Genomic DNA, 27259 nt, shown 5'->3' on the forward strand with positions numbered 1-27259 from the left:
GGACCTAACAGAAGCAGAAGATATTAAGAAGTGGTAAGAATACACAGAATTGTACAAAAAAGATCTCCATGACCCAGATAATCATGATGGTGTGATCCCTCACCTAGATCCCAACATCTGGAATGTAAAGTCAAGTGGACCTTAGGAAGCATCACTGCAAACAAAGCTAGCGGTGGTGATGGAATGCCAGTGGAGCTATTTCAAATCCTGAAAGATGATGCTGTGAAAGTGCTGCACTCAATATGCCAGCAAATTTGGAATACTCAGCAGTGGCCACAAGACTGGAAAATGTCAGTTTTCATTCCAATCCCAAAGAAAGGCCATGCCAAAGAATGCTCAAACTACCGCACAATTGCACTCATCTCACGTTAGTAAAGTAATCCTCAAAATTCTCCAAGCCAGTCTTCAGCAATACGTGAACCATGAACTTCCAGATGTTCAAGCTGGTTTTAGAAAAGGCAGGGGAACCAGAGATCAAATTGATAACATCCACAGGATCATGGAAAAAGCAAGAGAGTCCCAGAAAAATATCTTTCTGCTTAATGACTATCCCAAAGCCTTTGACTGTGTGGATCACAATAAACTGTGGAAAATTTTTCAAGAGATGGGAAATTGGACCATCTGACCTGCCTCTTTAGAATCCTGTATGCAGGTCAGGAAGCAACAGTTAGAACTGGACATGGAACAACAGACTGGTTCCAAATAGGAAAAGGAGTACATCAAGGCTGTATATTGTCACCATGTATATTTAACTAATGTGCAGAGCACATCATGTGAAACGCTGGGCTGTATGAGGCACAAGCTAGAATCAAGCTTGCCAGGAGAAATATCAATAACCTCAGATATGCAGATGATCCCACCCTTATGGCAGAAACTGAAGAAGAAATGAAAAGCCTCTTGATGAAAGTGAAAGAGGAGAGTGAAAATTTTGACTTAAAGCTCAACATTCAAAAAACTAAGAACATGGTATCCGGTCCCATCACTTCATGACAAATAGATGTGGAAACGGTGGCTGACTTTATTTTTTAGGGCTCCAAAATCACTGCAGATGGTGACTGCACCCATGAAATTAAAAGACGCTTACTCCTTGGAAGAAAAGTTATGACCAACCTAGACAGCATATTAAAAAGCAGAAACATTACTTTGCAACATAGGTCCGTCTCATTAAGACTGTGGTTTTTCCAGTAGTCATTTATGGATGTGAGAGTTGGACTATAAAGAAAGCTGACCACAGAATAATTGATGCTTTTGAACTGTGGTGTTGGAGAAGATTCTTGAGAGTCCCTTGGACTGCAAGGAGATCAAACCAGTATATCCTAAAGGAGATCAGTCCTGAGTGTTCATTGGAAGTCCTGATGTTGAAGCTGAAGCTCCAATACTTTGGCCACCTGATGCGAAGAGTTGACTCAGTTGAAAAGACCCTGATGCTGGGAAAGATTGAAGGTGGGAGAAGGGGACAACAGAGGATGAGATGGTTGGATGGCATTACCGACTCAATGGACATGAGTTTGAGTAGACTCCAGTAGTTGGTGATGGACAGGGAGGCTTGGCATGCTGTGGTCCATGGGGTCACAAAGAGTTGGACACAACTGAGCTACTAAACTGAACTGAACTGATGGCCTTTTCAATGGCTTCCCAGGTTGCTCAGTGGTAAAGAATCTGCCTGCCAATGCAGAAGCTGCAGGTTCAGGCTCTGGGGTTGGAAGATTCCCTGTAGGAGCAATACCCCCTGCAGTATTCTTTCTGGAAAATTCCATGGACAGAGACGCCTCACAGGCAACAGTCTTTAGGGCCACTGAGTTGAACACGACTGAACATGCACGTACCTCACTCCACTCCATGGCTTTTACAGTTTACAAGGAGTTGTTTGTATGTCAACAAAGCTCTCTTCTTTGATTTCAACTTTTTGAAAGTTCCTCCACAATATTCTCTCTCCTTATTATAAATATAAGGTATTAAACAAGGACAATAAGCACTGATAACCTAAGGTGACATACGGCTATATCCAGCATGGTCTCTGCTTCCCATGGGTTTAGGTCTAAGTCTTGGATGATCCTGGAGCTTCAGACATTGATCACAGAGTGTCTGGTTGGCACAGGTGGCATTGGGCCAAGTCTTCCTGGTCGCTCCATTTTCATAGAGAGTTCTGAGCAGTGAGTGGTATTTTCTCAGGATCACCTTGGGTGAGTGGAGTGTGGAACGCAGGAGCTTTGCTGGTCCCATCAGGATGACAACAGTGGAGTTAAGTCTGTGCAGAAGGTGGGGGAGTGAGGTGTGGTAGGTGACTCTGAAACCAGCAGGGCTGAAGGCCTCTGGACCAAGCTGGAGACACTAGAGCTCAGGGTTGAGAGAAAGTGGGTACATGTGTCCACAGCCTTTCTCCCCAGAAAGAGAAAGTGAAGGGTGAGTGGGAACCCAGCAGGTGAGAGGAAGGAGATAGTAGGAAAGTAGTGAAAGTGAAGTGAAATTGCTCGGTTGTGTCCGATTTTCTGTGACCCTGTGGACTGTAGCCTACCAGGCTTCTCCATGGGATTTTCGAGAGCACCAGAGTGGGTTGCCATTTCCTTCTCCAGGTAATCTTCCCGACCCAGGGATCGAACCGGGTCTCCCACATTGCAGGCAGACGCTTTACCCTCTGAGCCAGCAGGGAAGCCCAGGAAAGTATTGGGGGTCACTAATTACAGACGTGAGTTTGTGAACTCCGGGAGTTGGTGATGGACAGGGAGGCCTGGCATGCTGCAATTCATAGGGTCGCAAAGAGTCGGACACGACTGAGCGACTGAACTGAACTGAACTGAACTGAATTACAGTCTGCCGCTGCTGCTACTAAGTCACTTCAGTCGTGTCCGACTCCGTGTGACCCCATAGATGGCAGCCCACCAGGCTCCCCCGTCCCAGAATTACAGTCTACCTCTTGGGTATTTTTCTGTCTCCTCAATAGAGACATGTGTTCCTTAAGCGAGGAGGGACAGACGCTTCTCTGTGGCCTGACCTCAGATCCTCGCGGTGCAACCCCGGGCTACGCGGGCTGCCCCTCGACCTGCTCCACGCTGTCTTCACCCCAAGGCGGGAGCCCGGGGACCATGTCAGGTTTCCCGATGTGCTTGACGGAGTGAGGCACGGAAGCAGTGCAGGAAGTACGAGCGGCTTCCAGAGCTGGGCAGAGCCCGTGAGCGCAGCCCAGCGAGCGTTCGGGGAGGCCCCAACGGACCTGGCCTCAGGCGGGTACGGAAACCCCCGCGCTCGGGTCTCCGGGCTAAGGCTGGTCCCTGGGCAGCCGAGAGCTGCGCGTCCCAGCAGAAGCCTGGCTGGGACCCAGGCGGGCGGGGCCTCCGGAGGGGCGGGGCTGTGGACTGGCGGGCGGGGCCCTAGGTGCAGTGGGCGGGGCCTTCGTGGGTGTGGCGGGGCGCGGGGCGGGGCGGGGCTCCACGCGGTGGGGCACGGGGCGGGGAAAGGTGGGGCTTTCGCGGGGCGCGGCGAGGGCTCTGCCTTGTGCGTGGAGCCTCCGCTTCGTCTCCGGCCCGGGGAGGCGGCTCCGGCGGGGCAGACGGGCTCCACCCCCGGGCCGGCCGCGTGCCCGCGCCTCCCAATTCCCAGAACCAGGGTGGGGGCTCGAGGGGGTGGTGGCGGCAGCTCCGCTTCCAGCTGGGCGTCTGGGCATTGGGCCAGGACGGGCGGAGAGCGGCGGCGGCGCTGGGCGGCGGATCGCGCGCAGGGCGGTGGCTTGGACCGGCCGAGCCATGGCGGCCCCGGAGCTGGTGCCGAGGCGGGGCCGGGAGCGGGAACGGGAGGACGAGAGTGAGGACGAAAGCGACATTCTGGAAGAGAGCCCGTGTGGCCGCTGGCAGAAGCGGCGGGAGCAGGTGGGCACAGCAGGGCGGGGAGGGTCGCCGCCCACCTCGGGTGGAGCGGCCCTGGGGCCACGCGGGGCCGTGCGCACTCTGAGGGAGCCAGGAGGCCGGGAACCTGCCTGAAGCCTCGCTCAGGCGGCCTCCTTCTCGATTCGCGCTCGTACTTCTTTAGCCTGGCCCCCACGCCCTGGTAAGAAACCCCCTCTTCCTTAAGGGCCAGTCTCTCGAGACCACCTCCCCATGCCTCTGAGATCACCTGTTAGCCTCCTGGGAACCATCCTCAAAAAAACCCGAAGCATGCCCCAAATTCCCACAGCCCAGCCCCAGGACACCACGCCTTTGCTCCTGGGTCCCCAGCTTCTCCCTGGAAGGCCAGTGCCTGCTTCACACCCTCTGGCTGGTGGATAGGATGTGAGCAGGGACTGAGCCTTCCCCGACCACCTCACTCATGCCCCCACCCCCACCCCCAGGTGAATCAGGGAAACATGCCGGGGGTCCAGAGCACGTTCCTGGCCATGGACACTGAGGAGGGGGTGGAGGTGGTGTGGAACGAGCTGCACTTCGCTGACAGGAAGGCCTTCTTGGTCCATGAGGTAAGGCCCGCTGCCCCCCCCCCCCACCCCCCCATCATCCTGGTGACTGCACCCCCCTTCCCAGGAGAAGATCCAGACCATGTTTGAGCAGCTGGCGCTGGTAGACCACCCCAATATTGTCAAGCTGCATAAGTACTGGCTGGATGCCTCAGAGTCCCGAGCGCGGGTGAGCCCCTGGGCACGCCATGGGGTGGTGGGGCACACCATGGGGTGGTGGGGCACACCATGGGGTGGTAGGGCACCAGTGGGTGGGGTGGCTGTGGGCACCCACTGTTGGTGGAGCCCGTGAGTTTGCCACCTGGCAGGTCATCTTCATCACAGAGTACGTGTCGTCAGGCAGCCTCAAGCAATTCCTCAAGAAGACCAAAAAGAACCACAAGGCCATGAATGCCAGGGTATGCAAGTGGGCTGGTGTGGGTCAGGGCCAGGCTGGGGTCCGGGTGCTGTTGGGGACAGAGACAGTGAGGGGCACGGGGCAGGGCTGGGCCCAGCTGCCTTTCGGAGCCCACCTCATGGAGTCCATCCGTCGCCAGGCCTGGAAGCGCTGGTGCACACAGATCCTGTCTGCACTCAGGTGAGGGCCTGGGCTTGCCCAAACACCTGCCTGCGATCTCCCCCGTCCACCCCACCTCCTGGCACCCCTGACCCAGCTCCTCCGGCTCTCCCCTTCTCCCAGCTTCCTGCACGCCTGCAGCCCCCCCATCATCCATGGAAACCTGACCAGCGACACCATCTTCATCCAGCACAACGGCCTCATCAAGATTGGCTCCGGTGCTGGCGGGGAGGAGGGGGTGGTGGGGAGGCTGGGCCGGGTGGGACCTGTTGGGAACACAATGCTGATGACGCTGCGTGCCCTGTCACGTTGACACCTGCTCTTTCTCCCCGTGGGGACCGCCTCAGTGTGGCATCGGATCTTCTCCAACGGTGTGTGGGGACTCTGGGGGACGGGGGGTCATGGAGAGGCCCGGTCTGCTCACCCCTTGCTCTCTCGTAGCGCTCCCTGACGATCTTCGAAGTCCCATCCGTGTTGAGCGGGAGGAACCTCGGAACCTGCACTTCTTCCCGCCAGAGTATGGAGGTGAATCCAGGAGGCCCCCACCCTGCCCCCTGTATCCGCCTTACTCGTCCTGACCTGCTCTCCTCTTTCAGAGGCTGCCGATGGCACTGCCATGGACATCTTCTCCTTTGGGATGTGTGCACTAGAGGTACTAACCCAGTGTCGCCTGGGGCCCTCCTCCCAGCTAGCTCCCCCAGCCCCACCGGTCCCTCCCCTGCCTGACCTTGCCGCGCCCCCTAGATGGCTGTGCTGGAGATCCAGGCCAACGGGGACACCCGGGTCACAGAGGAGGCCATCACTCGTGCCAGGCACTCACTGAGTGACCCCAACATGCGGGTAAGCAGCTCGCCCTGCCCCTGTGAGTTGGCTGTCAGTGTTCCAGGCTGGGCAGTGAGGGGCCTCAGGCAGGCCTGCAGATGGCGCAGGTCAGAGCCAGGTCCGCTGCACTAGCCCTTCCCCTGAAAAGAGGGCCTTACCAGGCAGGTGTGTTGTGGGGCAGACCTGATGGCATGAGGGCACATCCTGAGCCCAGAAAGATGCTTTCAGTGTGGGTGCAGTGTTTATGCCAGTTTTATAAAGAAACAGATTCAAAGAGCCTTTAGCGTGAATGGTGGAGCCAGTGTGCATCTAGGTCTGCCCAACTCCACGGCCCTGCCTGTAAACTCTCAGGAGACGGGCCGAGAAGTTGCCAGGGGGCAAGGTGGGTGGGTGCAGAGGGCATATGCTCGGAAGCTGCAGCCACAACCTCTGTGGCCAGACTTCAGCGACTACCTGGCTTAACCCATGGCCTCTGGGAGTGGTGGGGCCTGGGTGGGACTGAGACAGACGTGGAGTCAGGATGGACCCAGAGGCAGTGAGGGCCTGGATGTGGGGCAAGGGAGGCACCCCTCAAGGCCATCTGCAGAGCCGGTCCTGACCCGCAGCACCAGAAGTAGGGCAGGCAGGTGGGCTCAGGCTGGGCCGCTCTGACCTCAGGGGCCCAGGCTGATCTGCCAGCGCTTTGCCCAGCCCTGGGCTCCACAGCAGGGGCTGGTGTCCATCCTCAGTGTGCAGTCTTCATCTGTCATTTGGGGATGACAGTGCCAGCCCCCTACAGAAACTGGGGCGGGGGGTGCCTACTGGAAGGAAAGCGCAGGCAGCTCCGGGCCACGGGAAGACTCCTCTGTCCTGATTGAAGACCCAGGTCCTGGCCTGGCGGCTAACAGGATGCCTCTCCCTGTGCCGGAAGCTGCATGAAGGCTCCCAGGGGCTTGGGGCCAGAGTAGAGAGGCTGCACCCACTTCCACCCCCTCCGCAGGAGTTCATCCTCTCCTGCCTAGCCCGGGACCCTGCTCGCCGGCCCTCTGCCCACAACCTCCTCTTCCACCGCGTGCTGTTCGAGGTGCACTCATTGAAGCTCCTGGCTGCCCACTGCTTCATCCAGCACCAGTGTGAGGGGCAGGTCGGCCTGGGGGCGGGCCAGGGCCTGGGGTCGGGCTGCAGAAGGAAGGCCTGGCAGGACCCCATGCTTCAGGGCCTGCCGCCTGTGTGCTCCCGCGGCCCATAGACCTCATGCCTGAGAATGTGGTGGAGGAAAAGACCAAGGCGATGGACCCACACGCGGTCCTGGCGGAGATCCCCCGGCCCCCCCGGCCCCCGCTGCAGTGGCGGTGAGTGACTTGCATTCCAGAGGCCTCCCTGCTCCTCCCGGCCAGCTCAGCCCCACTGGCCGGACCAGCCATCCTCATGTTCTTCTTACACCCACGCCAGGTACTCAGAAGTCTCCTGCTTAGAGCTCGACAAGTTCCTGGAGGACGTCAGGTGAGGACTGGAGTGAGCCGGGGGAGGGGACAACTGTCGGGCCTGAGCCACCAGCCGGCACCACCCTGCACCGTGTCCCTAGGAATGGGATCTACCCGCTGATGAACTTCGCTGCTGCCCGGCCCCTGGGGCTGCCCCGTGTGCTGGCCCCAGCCCCCGAGGAAGCCCCAAAGGCCAAGACCCCAACGCCAGAGCCTTTTGACTCAGAGACCAGAAAGGTAAGCTTCCGCCCCTGCTGCACAGACCTGACCACCGCCCAGACAGGCTCCCTTACCAGGGGGCTTCAAGTCTCCCGGGTCAGCTTTCCTCCCGGCTACCGGACGGAGGCCAAGTCCTGACTGATCACTCTGTGGAACCTGGTGGGGCAGTAGTGCAAGCTGAGAGATACCCCTCTCCCAGAGGCTCCACAGGGAAAGGCTCCTGCAGGCCCTTGTCCCGCACACGCCACTGCTCTGACTTACCTCCTTGGCCTGCGGATTCCCTGACATCTGTGCCCTGGTGTCTCCTCCAATGCCCCCAGGCCCTGGGATTCCCCTGGTCCCTCCTCCTGCAAGGCTCCCCGCTGGCCAGGGGACTCCTGGGCAGCCTCAGCCCCTCTCCCTCTCCATGTCCACACCCACCCACTGGTTTCCAGAGGCCGTGGCTTCGGCCTTGGGTGTGTCTCTATGGTTACTGCCCTGATCTGGGCTTCCTCTGTTCCCCACCGGGATGCTGCACCAGCCCCTTGCCTGGTCGCCTGCCGCTGGCTTCCCTCCACAACGCAGCCAGAATTCTTGTTGTGGGGGGGGCACAGTCAGGGGTCCTCAGCCCCCCACTCTGAGGCCTGGTCTTGCTGGCATCCTGGGCTTCTGCTGTCCTGTCCCTGAGGACCTTGCTCTTCCTACCTTTCCCACAGCTTGTCCAGGTGTTCTCTCCACCTGTGAAACCATCCTAAAGCATCCTCCAGCTTCAGTATCTACCCCTCTGAAAATTTCGGCAGGTTCCTAGCAGAGATGTGCTTTCTAGTTTGCCCTTAGAGATTTTTCCCATCTCTGGTTTTTACTACCCCTGCCTGGCCCCTTTGAGGCAGCATCTGCGCTTGCTGCCAGAGGTTGAGGTCCAGCCTTTGAGTGACCTTGGCCTGTGTCTGCCCTGCAGGTGATCCAGATGCAGTGTAACCTGGAGAGGAGTGAGGACCAGGCGCGCTGGCACGTGAGCTTGGGGTTGGGAGGGCTGCCACCGGCAGAGATGCCAGATGCGGGAGGAGAGGGACCGGCCGACCCGAGCCCACCACGCCCTCCTGCCTCCGCCTCCTCAGCTCACTCTGCTCCTGGTGCTGGAAGACCGGCTTCATCGACAGCTCACCTACGACCTGCTCCCAAGTAGGCCGAGGGGCGGGGGTGGTGGTTGTGGGGGAACCCCGGGCAGGGGCGGAGGCGGGCAGGCAGCACTGCGGGTCTCACTCCCCGGCCTACTCCGCCACAGCCGACAGTGCCCAAGACCTGGCCGCCGAGCTGGTGCACTACGGCTTCGTCCACGAGGTGAGGTGTGCGGGCCGGGTGCAGCCAGCCTGGGAGGGCGGCAGGGTGGGCCACGCCCCTCCGTCCCCCATGCCTCCCTCCCATCCTGCAGGACGATCGGCCGAAGCTGGCCGCCTTCCTGGACAGCACCTTCCTCAAGTACCGTGGAGCTCAGCCGTGACCTTGATCCATACACCTCAGGGTGCCAAGCCCCCTGGAAGCCGACCTCTTGGCTCCCTGGGGAAGCTTGGCATTGGCCCCTGCAGTTGGGTGGGGAACCAGGGTCCCTGTCTGCCTGTGTGCCTGCTAGTGAGAACCTCCCTTCGCATAGGTCCCGCAGCCCTGGGGTGGGGCTGAGGGTGGCAGGGTCCGGCCCACCAGGGGTGAGGGAGCCGGTGCTGGGGGACTGGTTAGCTGCTGCGTGTCCTTAGGAACAGGATGTCCGGTGCAGTCAGCTTCCACAATTTCCTGGCCGTGTGGTCACGAAGGGGCTGCCGCACAGGGAACCATGCATAGTGCTGGGGGCTGAGGGGTGGGGGTCAGCCCTGGAGAGCTGTGCGCCCAGGGAAACGCTCCATTGCAAGTTGGTGCCACTGACCCACATGAGGAACCACCACCTCAAACTGATGGTAAAGCACCTGCAAATGTTGGGCACCGTGCTGGGCGAGGGGCGTAGCCATGACCTGGAAGCTCGTGTGGCTCTTGCCCCCTGCCTCCCATCCAGGGCAGACCCACTTCCGAGCCCCTCTCTGGCTCCTGCAGCCCCCACAGAGAGCTGTTCTCTGTTCGCGTTCCCTGGCCGGAGTGGTCCATGTCAGATGCCCTCCCTGCTCTTCCCCAGCTCCCCCCTACTCGTGCTACATCCCTGGGTCCTGGGGATATCAGTGCCCCCTCCATTTGCAAATGTAATCAATCACTCTTGAACATTTAAAACCGCATGTATAAATTTAGCACATTCAGGTTTCTAAGTGTTTGAAATGTCAAACAAGAAAAGCCTACCACTGTATTAGTTCTCTGTTGTTGCCATAGTTTTTTACTACAAACTCAGTGGCTTAAACCAACACACATATTAGTTCTGTAGGTCAGAAATCTGGCGAAGATCCCATCAGACTAACAACAAGGTGTTGTCACTCCTTTCTGGAGGTTCTTGGGGAGAAACCATTTCCTACTCCTTCACGTTGTCAGCCTGCAGGTTCAGGAGCACGCAGGGCACCGGGCAGGAATTCAGTTCCTTGCAGTGATGGGGCCAATGTTCCCATCACCTGAACTGTGTGTCTGGTTTTCTGCAGTCAGGAAAGCTTCGTGTGATTAGGTTGGGTCCACCTGGATAATCCGGGATAATCTCCCATCTCATGGTCCTTAATCTTAATGATATGTGCAAAATACTTTTCACCAAGTAAAGTAATATTCCCAGGTTCTGGGGGTTAGGACATGGACATCTTTGTCATCCCACCTGCCACACCACCCCAACCAAAACCCCAAACCAACACTCCTTACCAAGACATGTCAGATTCCATGTACAAATATGGTGAATCTCAAGTTATTTTAAATGTTCCAGTACCCTACAAAATTATTCAAGTTCTTAAACCTTTCAGTTTAAAGTTACGCTTTAAAATAACTTACACATCTACTTGGAAATCCTGATGCCAAGCTGTCTGATTCTGCATCGTCTGAAACAGTTGGGAGTGTCCAATGCATAACAGATTGTACCAGAGATTAAACTGAACTCAAAAGGATCAGTACTAGTACTGCTCCATTTAATGTCTGTTGAGGTTTTCATTTTAACTTTTATCTCTTCAAAGTGACATACGTATTACTTTAAAAGTGGAATTTTTTTTAGGCCAATAATAAACAACTAATAAATACAATGTCTAACTCTGATCCTTTGCAAATTCAACTCTTAGCTGTTTCTTCAGGAATTTAAAATGCATGTTTCACAAGGACACGCACACATGCTTTCACTGCTTTTCATTGATTTTTCTACATTGTCACCTGCCGGTGTCCTCTGGGGGGAAGGGAGGCCACTGGCCTCAGTCTCTTGACCCAGCGCCATCTAAATGTGATGGGCACTATTACAGGTTCACTCCCACAGGTCTCAGCAGAGAATGAGGTGTCCTAGGACAATATTTGCTTTCTTGCACAACTTTTTGTTTTCCCTGCAGTTAATCATTGCCTTTTGGGGGGCTTAGTTTTCCACACATGTCATTAATTCCTCCCTAGATTCTCCTGCAGAAGTGTGAACCTCCTCTCAAACTTGGAATTTGTTGCATAACTGCTGTTTCCATCTTTTCCTGGACCCCTCAGCCTGCCAACTGCCCCAGCTGTGAGCATGGGCTATGACTTCAGCAGCGTCCTGGAGCACCTCCTTTCTCTCTGCTGGAGCCCATGATTTCCTCCTCCTTGATTCAGTTACGGAGTCTGCAGTTGCCCTCACTGCTCTCACATCTGCTTGTTTGTGTAACTAGGTACAAAGTTGGGCTTCTAGTCCTAAGAATTCCCATGCCTTTCTGAGTTCTGACCTTTGCGATGTCTTCGCTCTGGATCTTTTCTTTACCTGAATGCTTTGGAAATTATCAACAATGTGTCCTGATGTTGTTCAGTCACTCAGTCTTGTCCGACTGTTTGTGACCCCATGGACTGCAGCACGCCAGGCCTCCCTGTCCATCACCATCTCCCAGAGTTTGCTCAAACTCATGCCCATCAAATCACTGATGCCATCCAATCATCTCCTCTGTCATCCCTTTCTCCTTCTGCCTTCAATCTTTCCCAGCATCAGGGTCTTTTCAAATGAGTTGGCTCTTTGCATCAGGTGGCCAAAGTATTGGAGCTTTGGCTTCAGCATCAGCCCCTCCAATGAATATTCAGGACTGATTTCCTTTAGGATTGACTGGTTTGATCTCCTTGCTGCCCAAGGGACTCAAGAGTCTTCAGCACCACAGTTCAAAGGAATCAGTTCTTTGGCGCTCAGCCTTTTTCATTGTCCAGCTCTCAGATCAGTACATGACTACTGGAAAAACCATAGCTTTGACTATATGGACCTTTGCAGGCAAAGTAATGTCTCTGCTTTGTAATACGCTGTCTAGGTTTGACATTGCTTTTCTTCCAAGGAGCAAACGTCTTTTAATTTCATGGCTGCAGTCATCGTCCAGTCCAGAGTGATTGTGGAGCCCAAGAAAATAGTCTGTCACTGTTTCCATTGTTTCCCCATCTATTTACCATGAAGTGATGGGACTGGATGCCATGATCTTAGTTTTTTGAATGTTGAGTTTTAAGCCAGCTTTTTCACTCTCATCTTCAATCAAGAGGCTCTTCAATTCTTCTTCACTTTCTGCCATAAGGGTGGTATCATCTGCATATCTGAGGTCCTGATGTAGAACTTCTCTCTCTTTTCTTCCATTATTATTTTTTATTGAAGTATAGCAGTTTATAAAGTTGTGTTAATTACTCCTTTACAGCAAAGTGTTTTTTTCTGTATTCTCTTCCCCTATGGTTTATCACCTGATATTGAATATGTTGATAGTTCTCTGCACTCTGCAGTAAGAACTCAGTATGACTTTCTCTTTCATCTGTTGTCCAGAGATTCCAACCCTTCAGTTCTAAGAAGTTTTCTTTGCCATTTTGATTTCTCCCCTTTCCTTTTCTGGAATGCTTACTTAGATGTTGGACTTATTTTCTGAGAGGCTAGGGGCAGAGGCTCTGGAGCCACTCAGCTGCTTCTGAGACAGTGGTTCAGATTGCATGGGGGTGGTCGTGAGCTTGCACAAGTTAACTGTGAAAAGGAACGAGAACAGTGCCCAGCACACTAGCACTCTGAACACAGCAATGCCAGATTTCACAGGCGAAGCTGCACCAGGGAGTGGTGCTTTTGCCCTTCTTCCAGTCCCAGCCCACCCCTCTGTTATGGAGGCCTCTGAGGCACCCGCTGGTTCTAGTACTGCAGAGTGCTGACGAGTGTGACAGTACTCCATTGTGTGTTTTCTAGCTATATGGTTTTATTGTTATACGTTCTGGAAGATTTCAACTTTATCTTGCAACTTCTGTTTCACTGTTCCTTTTCCTCTCATATTTTTCATTTGTAACTGCTTTCTCACTGGCTGAATGTTTTTCTTTAGAGCATCTTGTTCATGTACTTTGATGCAACATCCTATCTCTCTAAGGATATGGTTTTAGCTTTTCTTTTTTCCTTCCTCTCTAGCCCACTGAGTCCCTTTTCCTTTTCCAGTTTTCCTCTCCCTCAGGTGTGTGGTATTCCTGGGCTGCCCAGTTGCATTGAATCTTAGTGGTTGGGGCTTATTGTCTTGTGAGCTTTGAGGTCAAGGATGGAGCCAGGTCATTCTCCTGCCCACCTCCCAACGGCCAGTCTATTTTTTGTGTGTGTGTGTGTGTTGGGAGCTCCTGCAGAGACAGGCTCTTCTCTCTGAGGACTGTGAGTGGCACATGATTGGGGAGCCAGGGGTGGAGGTGGCAGAAAGACAGGAATCTCACGTATTCCCCCACTTTCAGAACAGGCAGGCCCTCCAAGTGTTCCTCTGCTGGAGCTCACCTCTCAGTCGCTGCCAGTAGGGACGGAGCTCTTATCTCCTCGTCATGACTGCACTCATATGAACCATCTCTTGGACCTCGACCTCCAGGATGCTAAAGCAGCCCCTATTGTCCACCTTCCTCCAGCTTCACAACATTCCACCTCTTTGTCTTTGGGGGTTTCTGCCTTTAAAAAGGTGGCGCAACCTTCCCAGGTGGCGCTAGGGATAAAGAATCCGCCTGCCAATGCAGGAGACATGAGATATAAGTTCGATCCCTGGGTTGGGAAGATCCCTTGGAGTAGGAAATGGCAACCCACTCTAGTATTCTTGCCTGAAGAATCCCATGGACACAGGAGCCTGGTAGACTACGGTCCATAGGGTCTCAGAGTTGGACATGACTGAACGAAGCATTTTTTCTTATCATTTTAGAGGAAAGGTAAATTAGTAAAATATTTTCGTGTTTAAACAGGGTGTCTGTATTTCACATTAACTCTCCCAGGGTTGAGAAGAGACCTGCCTCCTTTGGGAAGATACTTTGCTACCTCAGGCAGGCTAAAGTTGCTAAGCTGACAACGTCAGGGCCTGAGCTTCACTGAGTAAGGGTCTTGGGACTGGGTGTGGCATGCAATAAACGTCCAGGGCAGCTCAACGCCAGGGATGGACACCTGGAACTTTATAGTTCAGAACAAAGGGGACTGAGTGCATACCATTCCCAGGGGATTGGTTCGGAAGCCTGTCTCTTGGGTTGCAGTTCTACAGACTGTTACGTCGGTGGCTCTAGGACGCTAAAATGCACTACTGTTTTCTGAACCATTTGGAAAGAGAAAATGCGACCATAACAGGGAACACACCATGCATTGGTAGGCACATTCAGAGATACGATGCAAAGAGGCATTTCGAAATCTGAGTCCGAAAAAAGGCGATTCTTGGTCGCAGTTTTCAACCGCAGCTCTAGAGGGAATCCGGCCGTCTGTGCCCGGCCTCGGGGTTTTCCTGCAAAGACAGAGAAACCGAGCAGCGAAGGGAAAGCGGCCGCGAGAGGCGAGGGGAGGGGCGACCTAGGATGCTAACAGGCAGGCTGAGGGCGGTGCTGGCGGCGGGGCGGGGGCGGGGGGGGGGGGGGGGGGGGCGCGCCCCGCCCCCGCCCCGCCCCTTCCGCGCGCCCTTCCCGGAGCGTTAACTGTTCCTCCCCGCACCGGAAGCGCGTTCCTTTTTCCTTCCACGTCGCTGGGGAAAGGGCATTTAATCGCGAGAGTTCCGTTCTCTTGAGAGCGCCTCCGCCGGCGCCTAGATCGCGCGAGACCGCGGAAGGAACCGAAGCGTGTGGCGCGCGCGGCGGCCGCGACGGGCACAAGATGGCGACGGCGACCATAGCGCTAGTAAGTGAGACCCCAGTGACCGCGGGCCGCCGCTCAGACCGCGGGAGCAGATTGTTGGCCCGGCCAGGGCGCCGAGGGTCCCTCGGAGACGTAGCGGCCGCTCCGGAGCCCAGCGCGAGCCTCTGCGGCCTTCGGTCGCGCGGGGCGGGGGCGGGACGGGCGCGAGGGGAGGGGGCCGGCCTGCGGCCGCAGCTTCCGGCCCGCAGACTGCAACTTCCGGCAGCCGGCGCGGGAGCACCTGGCGTGGCTGTGACCCGCGGTGCGGCTGATGTTGATGGGGGTGGGGGGGCGGCCGTGCCGTGTGGCGAGCCGGGTCTCTTCACGGTGAAGTCGGGCGGGGCCAGACGGTAGTCGTTCTCCTCTGCCGACGTTGTGAGCCTCTATCCCCGACTTGAAGGCGGAGCACCGTGGAACCGTGGCGTCTCCCCCTCCAGCGTGTAGGGGCCTCAGGGCGGGCCTGTAGGACGGGATCGGGCCTGGTGAGGAGGGAGGCCTTCGCTTCTTGAGTACACAGCTGTGAATGGGCTCTCTGCTGATGCCCACCGGAGAAGAGGTCTCCAGCCAGCAGGGATTCCGTCCTGCAACCCCTACTCTGGAAGGGAAGACGAGGCCTCTCATTACATCTCTCGTTACACGTATCCTGAGCGGTTACATTGTCCCAAGCGCTATGCGAGGGCTTGGGAGAGCAGTAGGGAACAAGAGACAGGCTTGCCCTGTTCCGCCGTCTGCTGGGCACTGGAGACCAGTTTCCACTCAGGGTGCCTGAGGTGTTAGGGCGGTGCAGACATCTCTCCTGCCTTGCTTAGTGCTCAGCCGCATGGAGTGCTAAGCACGAATGGACAGCCTCTCCTCACACAGCACTTCCTTGGGGAAGTCTCTCTTCACTCTTCCTCCTCCCAGACTTGTGCCGCTGAGTCCCCTCAGGGACCCTCACAGGCAACTTCATCCCTTTATTTACCTACCTCTCCCCAGCTCAGTCTAATGGATGGGGTGTGTTTGAGAGGCATGTGGCTGGAGTTTGGACTGATGGGGGAGATCTGAGGGTCAGTGGGCGTACTTCGGCTGCCTCCCTCAGGCTCTGATGGCCAGAGAGGGGGCGAACCTGTTTCACTGGGGCAGAAGCTGACTCCCAGTGAGAAAGCGGCCCCAAGCTATGAGGGGCCTGGTGTGTGATTCTCAGATCTGGCTAACTTCACTGTCCTCTTTGTGCCATATCCTGCTTCCTGCTGAAGCCACAGGAGCAACCACCTTTGTGACAGGGGCATTAGAAGAGAGGTGAAGGTGGAGGCTTTGGTGACTGTCTAAGTCACCAGAGTTTTAAGATGATGGAGAGGGAGGCTTGAAGACAAGGACCAAAACTCCTGGGAAGGTGTAGAAGGAGCAGAGACCAGTGAGAGTGGAGGCCTCGTGTCCCCGAGCACCCCCAGACCTGCATCAGCACCACACCCCAGCCTTGCTCAGGGGCGCCCAGCTCAGCTGTGGCACAGGGCCAGACCTGGTGGTGTCACAGTGGGGGTGGGTGTGCTCACTGGGACTGAACCTTGGAAGCTGGGCTTTTCAACAAGGGTCTTCACTGCCCGTCTGAATCCTCTTCAGGAGGTTAATGCTGCTGCTCCTAGGTCACTTCAGGCGTGTCTGACTCTGTGCGACCCCATAGACAGCAGCCCACCAGGCTCCTCTGTCCCTGGGATTCTCCAGACAAGAATACTGGAATGGGTTGCCATTTCCTTCTCCATTGCACGCATGCATGCTAAGTCGCTTCAGTCATGTCCAACTCTGCCACTCTATGGACAGCAGCCCTCCAGGTTCTGTCCACAGGATTCTCTAGGCAAGAATACTGGAGTGGGTTGTCATTTCTTTCTCCACAGGAGGTTTATGAAAGTATGTTAATATGCATATGCAAACTGTAAAGACCCAGACTTACCTTATCAGCTTGTGGGAATGAGGTCGAGTCTGTGGCCTCACACATTCCTCTTCTAACCTTTCGAATGAATAGGTTTCTAGAAGGGTCACCGGTTCCCTGTAGTGCTTCAGGGGCATAGCAAAGGCTTCTCCTCCGTCTCTTGGTCTGTGCCTGCTGAGGAGTGCTGGTTTGCTGTCCTAAGCTGTGGTTTTGGCTCTTGCGGGAGGTGGGGTGAGTGGCGCTGGACTTGGCGGACAGTGATCTCTGGGGGTAAGAACCCAGGAAGGTACAGAAGAGCCTCTTCTAACTTTTGTGTGCCTTCCCCCTGGTCACTGCAGAAACAGGCCACGGGCCCTTCCTCTGACACCTGGGCTCACTCCTCCTTGGGACCATGGTCCTGGGAGTTGCATCTGGCAAGAGCACTGGATTCCCTCACCTTCCCAGAGGTGAAAGTGCTTGTTTTCCTCCTGTGGGTCCTAGCCTGCCTGTCAGCTCACTGAGAAGCTGTCTGTGCTGCTGTGGCCTTGGGGCCCTCACACTCCCTCTCTCCCACCCTGTGCTTGGTTTTCTCCTTAGGGCTTGTGCTACAGAAGTAACCTCGTGTCGGGGCTGGCTAGCATGTCTCTTGTCTTGCATTTCGTGCATCCGCAGTGCCCCACACAGAACCTGCCCGCGCTGTGGATAGCATGGTGCCACGTGAAGGGGACTGACCAGATGGAGGCAGCGTCCTGCACAAGTCCTGCTGTGGGGACTTGACTCTGGATATTTTAATAACACACACACACACAAAAATCACTGAAACCTGTGGATCACTGGCCACGTGCAGGAATTAATTGCCTTACGTATTGTATATGGAGTTGGCCAGAGTTGGCCACTCGCTGAATCTTCTTGCCTGCCCCAGGAGACAGGCCTGACGAGCCTGAAGCCTGGAGGCGTTAAGTAATTACTTGATTTTTCTGGTTTTCTAATGGAAGTGATCCTTTTGCCCTGGGCTATTGATTAGTGGCAGTGTAGGGGTTTGGGCCCCAGAATCTTGGGGCTGCACTGCACCCCACCCCACCACACACACTGTGTACAGCCCGCACTACACACACCCTCCCCCACCCCACACACATCTGTCAGAGGGAGTTTGCACCCCTTGAGGCACTGCTGCCTGGTGCTGGGGTGCTTTGTGACTGTGGCCTGCTGTAATCACGGCTGGAGGATAGTGTAAGACTAGCTGTAATGATGAAGGGCAGTTTACTCTGAGCTTTCTTAGCATCTGCCTAGAATAGAGCCCTAGGCTCTGTGGGATGAATTCCCTGGGGTCGGCTGTCCTTTGTGAGTCCCAGGTGGACTGAATTTCCCTGCGAAGCCTCTTCTGAGCCGTCTCTGGTCTCAGCACTGTCCTGGTTCCTGTAGGCTGCTGCACTTATTTGGGTGATTAGGAAATCATCTATACATGTGCCCTCAAGTTGATCTAATTCACAGAGGTCTGATTACATGCCCAGACCTGAAGTTACCTCTTGTTGGGGTTTTGTGAGGCAGCCTCTGCTCTGGTGTGTTCTGGAGGCTGCCAGCGCACTTGGAGCAAAGCCAGACCCTCTCCCCAGATGCCAAGCACCCACTGGGTAGCACCTCTATCAGAAGGGGCCCCGTTTCCTTTCTCTCTCACTGGAGCATGGTTTCATGGCTTACAGCAGTGATCCGATTTCAGAGGGGTTCCAGGGAAGGAGCAGTGCTGGGTTGGCCACAGCGTCCACGCCCACTGGCCACATCTCTAGTGCAGTCAGGCTTGTGCTGCTGTCTTTCCTGAGGCTGGAGCACCTGAGACATGCTCTGGCCAGGTCAGCCCAGCCTTTCTTTAGCCTTGTGCTTGGCGCCTTGAGGGTGGGCAGGGCTGTCGCCTGTGTCCTAGATGTGTGGGGGTCTCACGCTTGAGTTGGGAGTGGGTTCCTGCTGTGTGGTTTCTGAGATGGTGGCGAAGTCTCAGGGCCCTTCCGCTAAGACCCTCACTTCCATGATGTTGCCCACCTTCTTCCATTGGGCTGGCTTCACACTAAGTTCTCCTTGGCCCCTTGAGATGTGGCCAAACTGTCACTTGCCCTGAGTTAGACAGCCCTGGACAATGTGCAGGGGGTGGAAGCATAGGGGAGGCCTACAGAGGCAGCCCCACAGCCCGGCCTGCCAGTCAGAGCCATCTTCAGGAGGGGCCTCAGGACCGAGACTGAGGTGTGGGCTGGCCCAGTGTGTGTGCAGGCTGCTAGCGAGGTGCCTCTGTCCACCTCTGGAGGGGAGAGGGCTACCGGTGGTCCTGGTCGTCTTTTCCTGTGTGGCCAGAGGGCTGCTCTTGACCGAGGAGTGAGTGCCTTTTGTTGAGCGGGGGGCAGGAGCACAGCTCAGCTCTCCACACTGTCTCTTTCTGAGGACTTACTGCCAGCCTGGGGCTGCCCCAGCCTCTGCTCTGGTTTCTCCCGGCCAGCCCCTTGGGCCTGGGCCCTGGGCAGCGGCAGGTGTGCTGGAGGAGCGGAGCGGGCAGGGCGAGGCGTGGAGGGGCAGCTGCAGGAAGGCCCGGGGCCAGGTCAGAGCTGGCTCCTTGCTGGTCCTCGCGGAGCCCAGCTCTTAACCAGGGAAGACGAGCGAGGGCCCGGGCGGCTGGGTCTTGTGAATGTTGTCACATCGTCTCCTTCCTGCCTGCAGCAGGTCAATGGCCAGCAAGGAGGGGGGTCCGAGCCGGCGGCGGCGGCAGTGGTGGCAGCGGGAGACAAATGGAAACCTCCACAGGTACTGCCCTTAAGCGTTCTTGCCCTCAGGCCCGCCCGCCTGCCTGCCCGCCCGCCCGCCTGCCCGCCTGCCCGCCTGCGCGTCCCTGGGCCCAGAGAGACCTGGCTGGGGGTGGGAGCGGGAGGAGCCCCAGGGATTCTGCCTTCTGGGCAGAGAGCCTGCCTTGCCCCCTTGCCACCCGGCCTCCCTCCTGGCTCCAGCCACCTCCTCTTTGCATCCACTTGGTGTCCTCGCCTCACGTGTCTTCAGATCCCAGGCAGATGGTGGCTGTGGTCAGGTGGGCCTGAACCTTGGGCGATGCGTGCCTTTCACTGCCGGTGTCATACAGGAGGGTGGATGTGTCGTTCAGAATGTGCAGGGTGGTGCTAAGAGCCAGAAATAGAGTTTCCCTTCAGATCTCTAAGTAAAACATGAACGCGGACCCCTGTGCAGGTCAGAGCACAGGTCTGGGGCCTCGACTTCAGGGTTGGCCTGGAGGGTCTCAGCCAGTGCTGATCGCCAGACCCGTGGGGTGGGGGTGGAAGGCTGGACCTTGCTGTCCTCGGATAAGAAGGTTCTTTGTGCTTCTGCATGGCAGTGCCTGCCTCCAGAGGGCTGGGCAGGGCCTCAGCAGAGTGGCCTGTGGGTTGTTGGGGCCGGGTGCCCAGCATGCCTGGGGAGGGCTGTGGTATGCAGCCTGGATCCTGGGAAGCTATGAGGGCTGAAGCTGATGGGCAGGGGGGCCAGGGTGTCCCTCTAGCCAGCCCTTCCCGACCCTGGCTGGCTATGTAGCCAGCCATTGGTTGTTAGGAGAAGGGCTTTTTGTTTCTCAAGACAAAGAGGAGATTGAGAAGTTTCTGAGGGGCTGAGGGGGGCTGGCATTGATCACCATGGTGACGGCCTGCTCTGGAGCCGTGGCCCCGGCCCTCGTCCTCTTTCCCACTGAGAAGAACTGGGCTCAGGGCCGGCGGGCAGGCCGAGAGGACCGCCGTGCAGGGGCCAGACTGCACTGCCAGAGGAGGGGCTGCCAGGGCTTCCCGCCCTTCGACCCTGTGCTAGAAACCTAGCACTGCAGCTGGTCAGGAGGGTGCTTCTTGGGGTCTGGGTTGCCAGCCCCTTCCTGCCGCCTTTGTGCCTCTCTTTGTGGTTGCCTGGCACTCCTGTGCTGGGGGCCTGCCTCTTGTCCCTGCTGTTCCTCTTGAGGCTTCATGCTGGGGTTGGAGAATCCCCAGTCCGGACGGTTGCTGGCCACCCAGCGCCTGGTGACTAGACAGGTGTGCTCCGAGCCTCCGCACACACGCTCCTGCCACTCCCACGGCTGTGTCCTTCCCCTGCCAGCAGCTTAGAAATGCCTTGCAGTAGGGGGCATGCCTGCACTCCTTGTAGCACCCGCCCTGGCCCACAGCGGGCTGGGCCTGCCACCGCCAGAACATCTCCTCATTCCTGTGCTCACCCAGCGTGTTGGCGGGTGTCTGTTTCTGTTCCCTCACGGTGGGCCTGTTTCTGGCTTCTCTTGCCAGGGTGCTAAGCACAGCCCAGGGAGCAGTTTGGTGAAGTGGGCTGGGAGAGCAAGTCCAGGTCTCCGGATGGTGTGCAGGGATGGGGGGCCACCACCTGCAGCTGTGCTGGGAGGGCGGCGCCTCCCAGACTTGCTCTTTTGAGTGGTCCCTAGAACTGGTCCTGAGTAGGGAAGCCAAGTCTGTGGCCGTGAGATGATGCTGGGGGCTTGGGTGCCAGGCGGCCCAAGAGCAGGGCATCCCAGAACATCCAGAGAGCCCTGGCCCTCCCCTTGTCTGGGAGGCCAGTGTTAGCCAGCTCTCCTGTGCAACTTGAGCCGGAGGTTCTGGGGTCGGGCTTGTCATGAGGGCTGGGCTCCTCTCACTGCTCATTGCTTGTCTTGGTGACTCCAGAGGGGCCTGGGTCCTGCAGCTGCTCTGGGTGGGCCAAGGGCCCCAGCGTGCCTGTCTATTTTGGTGTGTGTCTTAGCAGTGGGTCCTGGAGGAGACAGGTTTGGGACAGCCACTGGGCTGTTGGACCCATGTCTGCCCCAGGCAGGAGACAGTCCGTCCCTGGGAACGGGCTGAGCTGCAGGCCTCGCACAGTGGTCGGGCAGAGGGCAGGGTGGGCCTGGGGCCACGGGAGGGCCGTCGGGGACTTGCTCTCAGCCATCTCCCTGCTCCCATCTGCAGGGGACAGACTCCATCAAGATGGAGAACGGGCAGGGCACAGCCGCGAAGCTGGGACTGCCTCCCTTGACGCCCGAGCAGCAGGAGGCCCTCCAGAAGGTGAGCGCGTCCCTCCTGGGGCTCCACTGCAGGGGACCCCTTCGAGGGCGGAGGAAGGCCCGTCTCCCCACAGGCGGGCCCCCCAGTGCTCCTCACTGCCTTCTCTTGCAGGCCAAGAAGTACGCCATGGAGCAGAGCATCAAGAGCGTGCTGGTGAAGCAGACCATCGCCCACCAGCAGCAGCAGCTTACCAACCTGCAGGTGAGCCACCCTCCCGCCCGCCACCCCGCCACCGCTCTCCTACTCTCGTGCCTGCGGCCATCCCCGCGAGGTGTTGTGGTGCTCCGTTTCTCAAGGACTCCTTGGGACCCCCGGGTTCCTCCCTAAGGCACGAGTGGCCCAGCCCTACCCACCTGTTGAGAGCCCACAGCCCCTGCCAACCCTCTTCTGTAGCCCTGCGCCCCCGCCCTTCCCCAGTAGGCTCCTCTTCTCGGACTTCAGACTGTGGCCATGGGTCACCCCCAAGCCGTGTGCCCGGCTGCGAGGCTGATGGTGTAGCCCCGAGGGGCGTTTCTCCCCACCCCCACGGCCTCGGATAAGAGCGGTCAGGCCCCCGCCCCTGCAGTGAGTCCAGTCCAGCGGCTCGGGGCCCAGGATTGAGAGGACAGGCTGGACACGCCTCCCCAGGGCCCTGCTCTAGGGTTGTGGCCAGAGGCGGCCGTGGCCATGGGGGAAGAGGACAGGGTGAAGCCGACAGGCCTGGGCCTCGAGCCTCCCGCACCCCGCCCAGCCCGCAAAATGTTCACGCTGCCGGGGGTGCCTGGCTCTTGACTGTGCTCCGTCCGCTCCTCCCCTCCCTCCCCCTCCTCCTCCTCCTGCTCCTTCCCCTTCCTTCTTGCCCCTGCCGGCCAGGCTGCGGGGCGGGGCACCTGGGGCTCTGAGGCCCCCCTGGGCAGGTGCCGGTGGCCGGCCAGGTGCCCGGCAGTGTGGGAAGGCAGGCGGGCCTCCTGGCAGGGCGGGGACTCCGGGCCTTGCCGCTGTCTGCGTGAGGTGTGACGAGAGCGGAGACTGCTCGGCTCCAACAGACTGAACTCTGTCTTTACTGTCTTTCAGATGGCAGCAGTGACAATGGGCTTTGGAGATCCTCTCTCACCTTTGCAATCGGTCAATAGACATGCTCACTTCTTCCGGGGCTCATGTCCTTAGTCAGGGCTAGAGGGGGGCAGTGCGCCCATGTGCTGGGGACCTTGCTCCCCGTGGCCGGCCCTGCCCGCCAGCTCAGGACGCGCGCAGCAGAGCGCCAGGCGCGGCGGGGCCAGTGGTGTGGGGGGCACCCACCCCGGGACCGCCCCTGGGGAGGCCTGCATCTGCTCTGAGGGCCCGCCTTAAAACTAACCGGCCAGGTAACTGCAGAGGGCAGCCGGCCAGGAGGGCAGCTGCCCGCGCCAGGCCCCCCGCACCCGTGCCGCCTGCACACATCGGGTGTGCCACCAGGCCTCCAGCTCCTCCGGGCTCCAGGCTGCTCGGGCTCCTGGCTGGGGTCAGGCACCCGAGGAGAGAAGGGTCTTAACTCACGGCCCCCTCAAACCCTGGAGGGGGGATGGAGGGAGGTGGGTGGGGGTTGGGGGGACCCAAGTGAAGGAGAGAGGGAAGGAGCAGGATTGGGCCATGCTCTGCTGTCAGCAAGGGGCGGAGTCCATGCGGGCAGGGAGCAGGCGGTGGCCGTGGCCCTGGCTGCTGTCAGCAGAGGAGTGTGGGGAGGAGATGCCCCTCCCGCTCCCAGAGGCAGGCTGAGGAGGAGGCCAGGCCCCCCCCGGGAGTCTGAGGGGGAAACGTGGCCTTCCCGGGGGCCGTCCCTGGGTGTGAGTTCTTACAGGGGACACGTGGTCCTGTCCTCGGGGGCCAGACAGACCCCGTGTCCTCTCTAGGGAGTGTCTGTCTGTGGGAGCAGGTCAGGCAGAGGGCTCTGGGCACCCCACTGTTGGGGAGCCCACACTGAAGAGGAGACATGCTCCTGTCCTGGAGAACTTTGACCCCAGGGGCAGCTGGTCTCACATCTGGGGCATCTGGCGCGAGAGGGGACCTACGTGTTGGGGATGGGGGCAGTCCTTGATCTCAACAGGAAGCTTGTGGCCTCTTTGTTGGGAGCATAGTTTGAGGAGGGGGTCCTGTCTGGGGAACATGAGCCTTATTTTTAGGCTCCTCTTGGTGGGATGTGGGGGTCTGGCCAGTACTAGACCAGCTGGCATATCTGAAGAAAGAAGCTGGTCTCTGATTATGGGGAACCTCAGGAGGGTGTGGGGGTCCCCCGCTGAGGGGCTGGAGCCAGGGCCCATCTCCTTGGCCTGCCCTGGGCCTGTGGTCTCCTCCCAGTGCCCCATGGCGAGTGGCTCTGGGGCGCTGCCCGCGAGGCCTGTTGTCTGAGGTGGCTGGGTGGGAGTGTCTCCTCAAGCGACTGGGGGCCCCAGCATGGAGGCGGTGGCGCCCGCCCGCGTGGACCCCGGGGCGTCTCCTCTTGGTGGCTCTGCTCCCTCATGATGCTCCCAGGGACCAGCAGCCCTTTCTATGAGGGTTCAAGGCGCTGGGGCTGCGCGAGCGGTGCTGCCAGTCTTCTCTCCGGGGAGTCCCTGACCGGGCTCCTTACGTCCTCCCTGGGGTCTCTTCTGGGCAGTAGCTGCCCTGTCTTTGTCCCCTCTCTTGCCTCACACCAGCATCCCTGCAGCCTGGCGGCTCCCCCTTCCCTCTCTATCTGAGCGCATGGCCAGGACCCTGGGAGGACCTCCCAGCCCACCCAGGTGCCCGGCCCCAGAGTGGAGGGCTTGCAGTCCTGCCTTCCGACCAGCTGTCAGCTGTGCTGTCAGTCTGCCCGGAACCTGGGTGGGCCAGGGTGTGTCCACTTCCTGCCTTCAGGCCTGACTCTCCTTCCTGGGCTGGGGTCTTGCCGACCCCCGCCACCCTGACTGCAGGGGCGGATCCTGCACCACACCACCGCGTGGGGAGCCCTCCCCACAGCGGAGCAGGAAGGGGAGGGGTGGGCCAGGAGGGGAAGGGGCTGCCCAGTGTCTCGCCACCCCTCACAGGCCAGTGGCTCTGTCTCCCCTTGTTCCTGCTCCAGATGGCGGCTCAGCGGCAGCGGGCACTGGCCATCATGTGCCGGGTCTACGTGGGCTCCATCTACTACGAGCTCGGGGAGGACACCATCCGCCAGGCATTCGCCCCCTTTGGGCCCATCAAGAGCATCGACATGTCCTGGGACTCTGTCACCATGAAGCACAAGGTGAGGGTCTGTCTGCTACCTCGCCCCGGCCCTGCACTCTCCTGGTCTAACTGCACATTTCTATGTCCAGGGCTTTGCGTTTGTGGAGTATGAAGTCCCAGAAGCCGCCCAGCTGGCCTTGGAGCAGATGAATTCTGTGATGCTGGGAGGCAGGAACATCAAGGTGAGGGCTGGGGAGGGGACCTTGGGGCCATTGTGCAGCGTGTTCTGTGTCCGGATAGCCAGCCTAGACTGACTGGGGGCTCTTTGTCTCCTGTCTCTTCCCCAGGTGGGCAGACCCAGCAACATAGGGCAGGCTCAGCCCATCATAGACCAGCTGGCCGAGGAGGCGCGAGCCTTCAACCGCATCTACGTGGCTTCCGTGCACCAGGACCTCTCGGATGATGACATCAAGAGCGTGTTTGAGGCCTTTGGCAAGATCAAATCCTGCACACTGGCTCGGGATCCCACGACTGGCAAGCACAAGGGCTATGGCTTCATTGGTGAGTTTGGGAAGGTGGGGGTGGGGTGAAGCCCCCTCCCCCCACACCCCAGCCCCAAGGCTGGCCCTCACTGCACTCCTGCTCTGCAGAATATGAGAAAGCCCAATCGTCCCAGGATGCCGTGTCTTCCATGAACCTTTTTGACCTGGGGGGCCAGTACTTGCGGGTGGGCAAGGCTGTCACACCCCCCATGCCCCTGCTTACACCGGCCACACCTGGAGGCCTCCCGCCGGCTGCTGCCGTGGCCGCAGCTGCAGCCACAGCCAAGATTACAGCTCAGGTAAGGATTGGTGCCATTGTGTGGTTCAGTAGTAGGCACTGGGACCACTGGTCCTATGGGGACTGGCCCTTTTAGTGGTCTTGAGTGGAGGCAGCCAGATCTGGGACTAAGCACAGTGGTCTTCTTGGTTGCAGGAAGCAGTGGCTGGAGCAGCGGTACTGGGTACTCTAGCCACTCCTGGACTGGTGTCCCCTGCACTGACTCTGGCCCAGCCCCTGGGGGCTCTACCCCAGGCTGTCATGGCTGCCCAGGCCCCAGGAGTCATCACAGGTGAGTCTGGGTGGGTCAAGGTTTCCCTCCTTCCACTGCTGCTCTTCTGGGCTTGATGCCTTCAGCTGTCCTTAATGAGCTGCTTCGCCCCGGGGCCCCCTGTGCCCCAGGGCAGTTAGCTATGCTCCTTCCTGGGAATGGAGGGAGGTGGGGGAAGTGACTGCTGACTTGGTGGGTTTGCTGCAGGTGTGACCCCGGCCCGGCCTCCCATTCCGGTCACCATCCCCTCTGTGGGTGTGGTGAATCCCATCCTGGCCAGCCCTCCAACGCTTGGTCTCCTGGAGCCCAAGAAGGAGAAGGAGGAGGAGGAGCTGTTTCCTGAGTCGGAGCGACCAGAGATGCTGAGTGAGCAGGAGCACATGAGCATCTCAGGAAGTAGCGCCCGCCACATGGTGATGCAAAAGCTTCTCCGCAAGCAGGAGGTGGGCCACCGGGGTCGGTGGGGTGGAGCAGGGCGGGCCGGGGCTGTCCAGCCAACCACAGCTCTCAGCTGTCCCCCCCACAGTCCACAGTGATGGTTCTGCGCAACATGGTGGACCCCAAGGACATCGACGATGACCTGGAAGGGGAGGTGACTGAGGAGTGTGGCAAGTTCGGTGCTGTCAACCGTGTCATCATCTACCAAGAGAAGCAGGGCGAGGAGGAGGACGCGGAGATCATTGTCAAGATTTTTGTGGAGTTTTCCGTAGCCTCTGAGACTCACAAGGCCATCCAGGCCCTCAATGGGCGCTGGTTTGCTGGCCGCAAGGTGGTGGCTGAAGTGTATGACCAGGAGCGTTTTGATAACAGTGACCTCTCTGCATGACCTCGGCCCCATTCCCTGGACTCGCACTTTTTCCTTGTTTCCTCTGGGTTTTATAGAGTGATTCAATGGTATCTCGGGCCCGGCTGCCCAGCCTGTGGATAAAGGTGCAGGTGCTGCTGGCCCTGACCGTCCCTGACTGACAGTGGTCTTGTGCTTATTGGCTCCTGGGGCGGGGGTGCAGGTGCGGGGCAGGGCGAGCACCCAGGAAGCACAGAGGCAGTAAGCCTTGGCGGTCAGAGACCTGAACACCGCAAGGAATGCATTTGCCGGGTTCAGCAGGAGCTGCTTGGTTCTTTGGTGCCCGCACTGGGTAGCCATGAACCGTAGGGGTGGCCTTCCTGCTGTGCGGGGCTCTACTATCACATGCTCAGGTAGTGTTGCAAGAAGGCTGACCGAGAGAGTCTCCGAAGTCCTGGGACACGCAGTCCAATAGGCAAATAAATACGAGCACAGCCTGGGCCTGTCGCCCTACCCTCGGGGAGCCACGTCCCTGTGGGAGGGGCAGCAGGCGGGATCTCTGGGTCGTGAGGCTAAGGCGGGGACGGGGGGCCGGTGGGGAGGTGCAGGGCGGTG

The 27259-nt window shown here is 58.3% G+C and overlaps 2 protein-coding genes across 16 annotated transcripts; both read left to right on the plus strand.

Annotated features, from left to right (window-relative positions):
• The first annotated feature begins 3713 nt into the window (after positions 1-3713).
• Positions 3714-10668, plus strand: NRBP2 (nuclear receptor binding protein 2). 3 transcript variants are annotated; one of them, XM_027973408.3, is made up of 18 exons: positions 3714-3863; positions 4322-4444; positions 4509-4610; positions 4750-4839; positions 4978-5018; positions 5121-5215; positions 5345-5368; positions 5439-5522; positions 5594-5649; positions 5742-5837; positions 6799-6931; positions 7048-7150; positions 7251-7301; positions 7384-7519; positions 8439-8492; positions 8599-8662; positions 8766-8821; positions 8913-10668. In XM_027973408.3, exons 1-18 carry the CDS (start codon positions 3741-3743, stop codon positions 8979-8981), a joined length of 1500 nt encoding a protein of 499 aa, XP_027829209.1. In that variant the 5' UTR covers positions 3714-3740; the 3' UTR covers positions 8982-10668. The 3 variants fall into 3 exon arrangements, with proteins under 3 accessions (XP_027829209.1, XP_042109874.1, XP_042109873.1); XM_042253940.2 differs by having other exon boundaries at positions 8439-8488; XM_042253939.2 differs by having other exon boundaries at positions 8766-10668.
• A 3949-nt stretch (positions 10669-14617) lies between these two features.
• PUF60 (poly(U) binding splicing factor 60) lies at positions 14618-26828 on the plus strand. 13 transcript variants are annotated; one of them, XM_027973382.3, is made up of 12 exons: positions 14618-14702; positions 19285-19368; positions 21537-21632; positions 21744-21833; positions 22686-22736; positions 24688-24849; positions 24920-25012; positions 25118-25331; positions 25421-25611; positions 25746-25881; positions 26068-26303; positions 26372-26828. In XM_027973382.3, the coding sequence occupies exons 1-12, from the start codon at positions 14679-14681 to the stop codon at positions 26684-26686; spliced, it is 1692 nt and encodes a 563-aa protein (XP_027829183.1). In that variant the 5' UTR covers positions 14618-14678; the 3' UTR covers positions 26687-26828. The 13 variants fall into 13 exon arrangements, with proteins under 13 accessions (XP_027829183.1, XP_027829173.1, XP_027829172.1 ...); XM_027973372.3 differs by having other exon boundaries at positions 26387-26828; XM_027973371.3 differs by having other exon boundaries at positions 19288-19368.
• Positions 26829-27259: the final 431 nt, after the last annotated feature.

This window comes from Ovis aries, chromosome 9 (assembly GCF_016772045.2).
Source record: "Ovis aries strain OAR_USU_Benz2616 breed Rambouillet chromosome 9, ARS-UI_Ramb_v3.0, whole genome shotgun sequence".
Taxonomy (NCBI): Eukaryota; Metazoa; Chordata; class Mammalia; order Artiodactyla; family Bovidae; genus Ovis; species Ovis aries.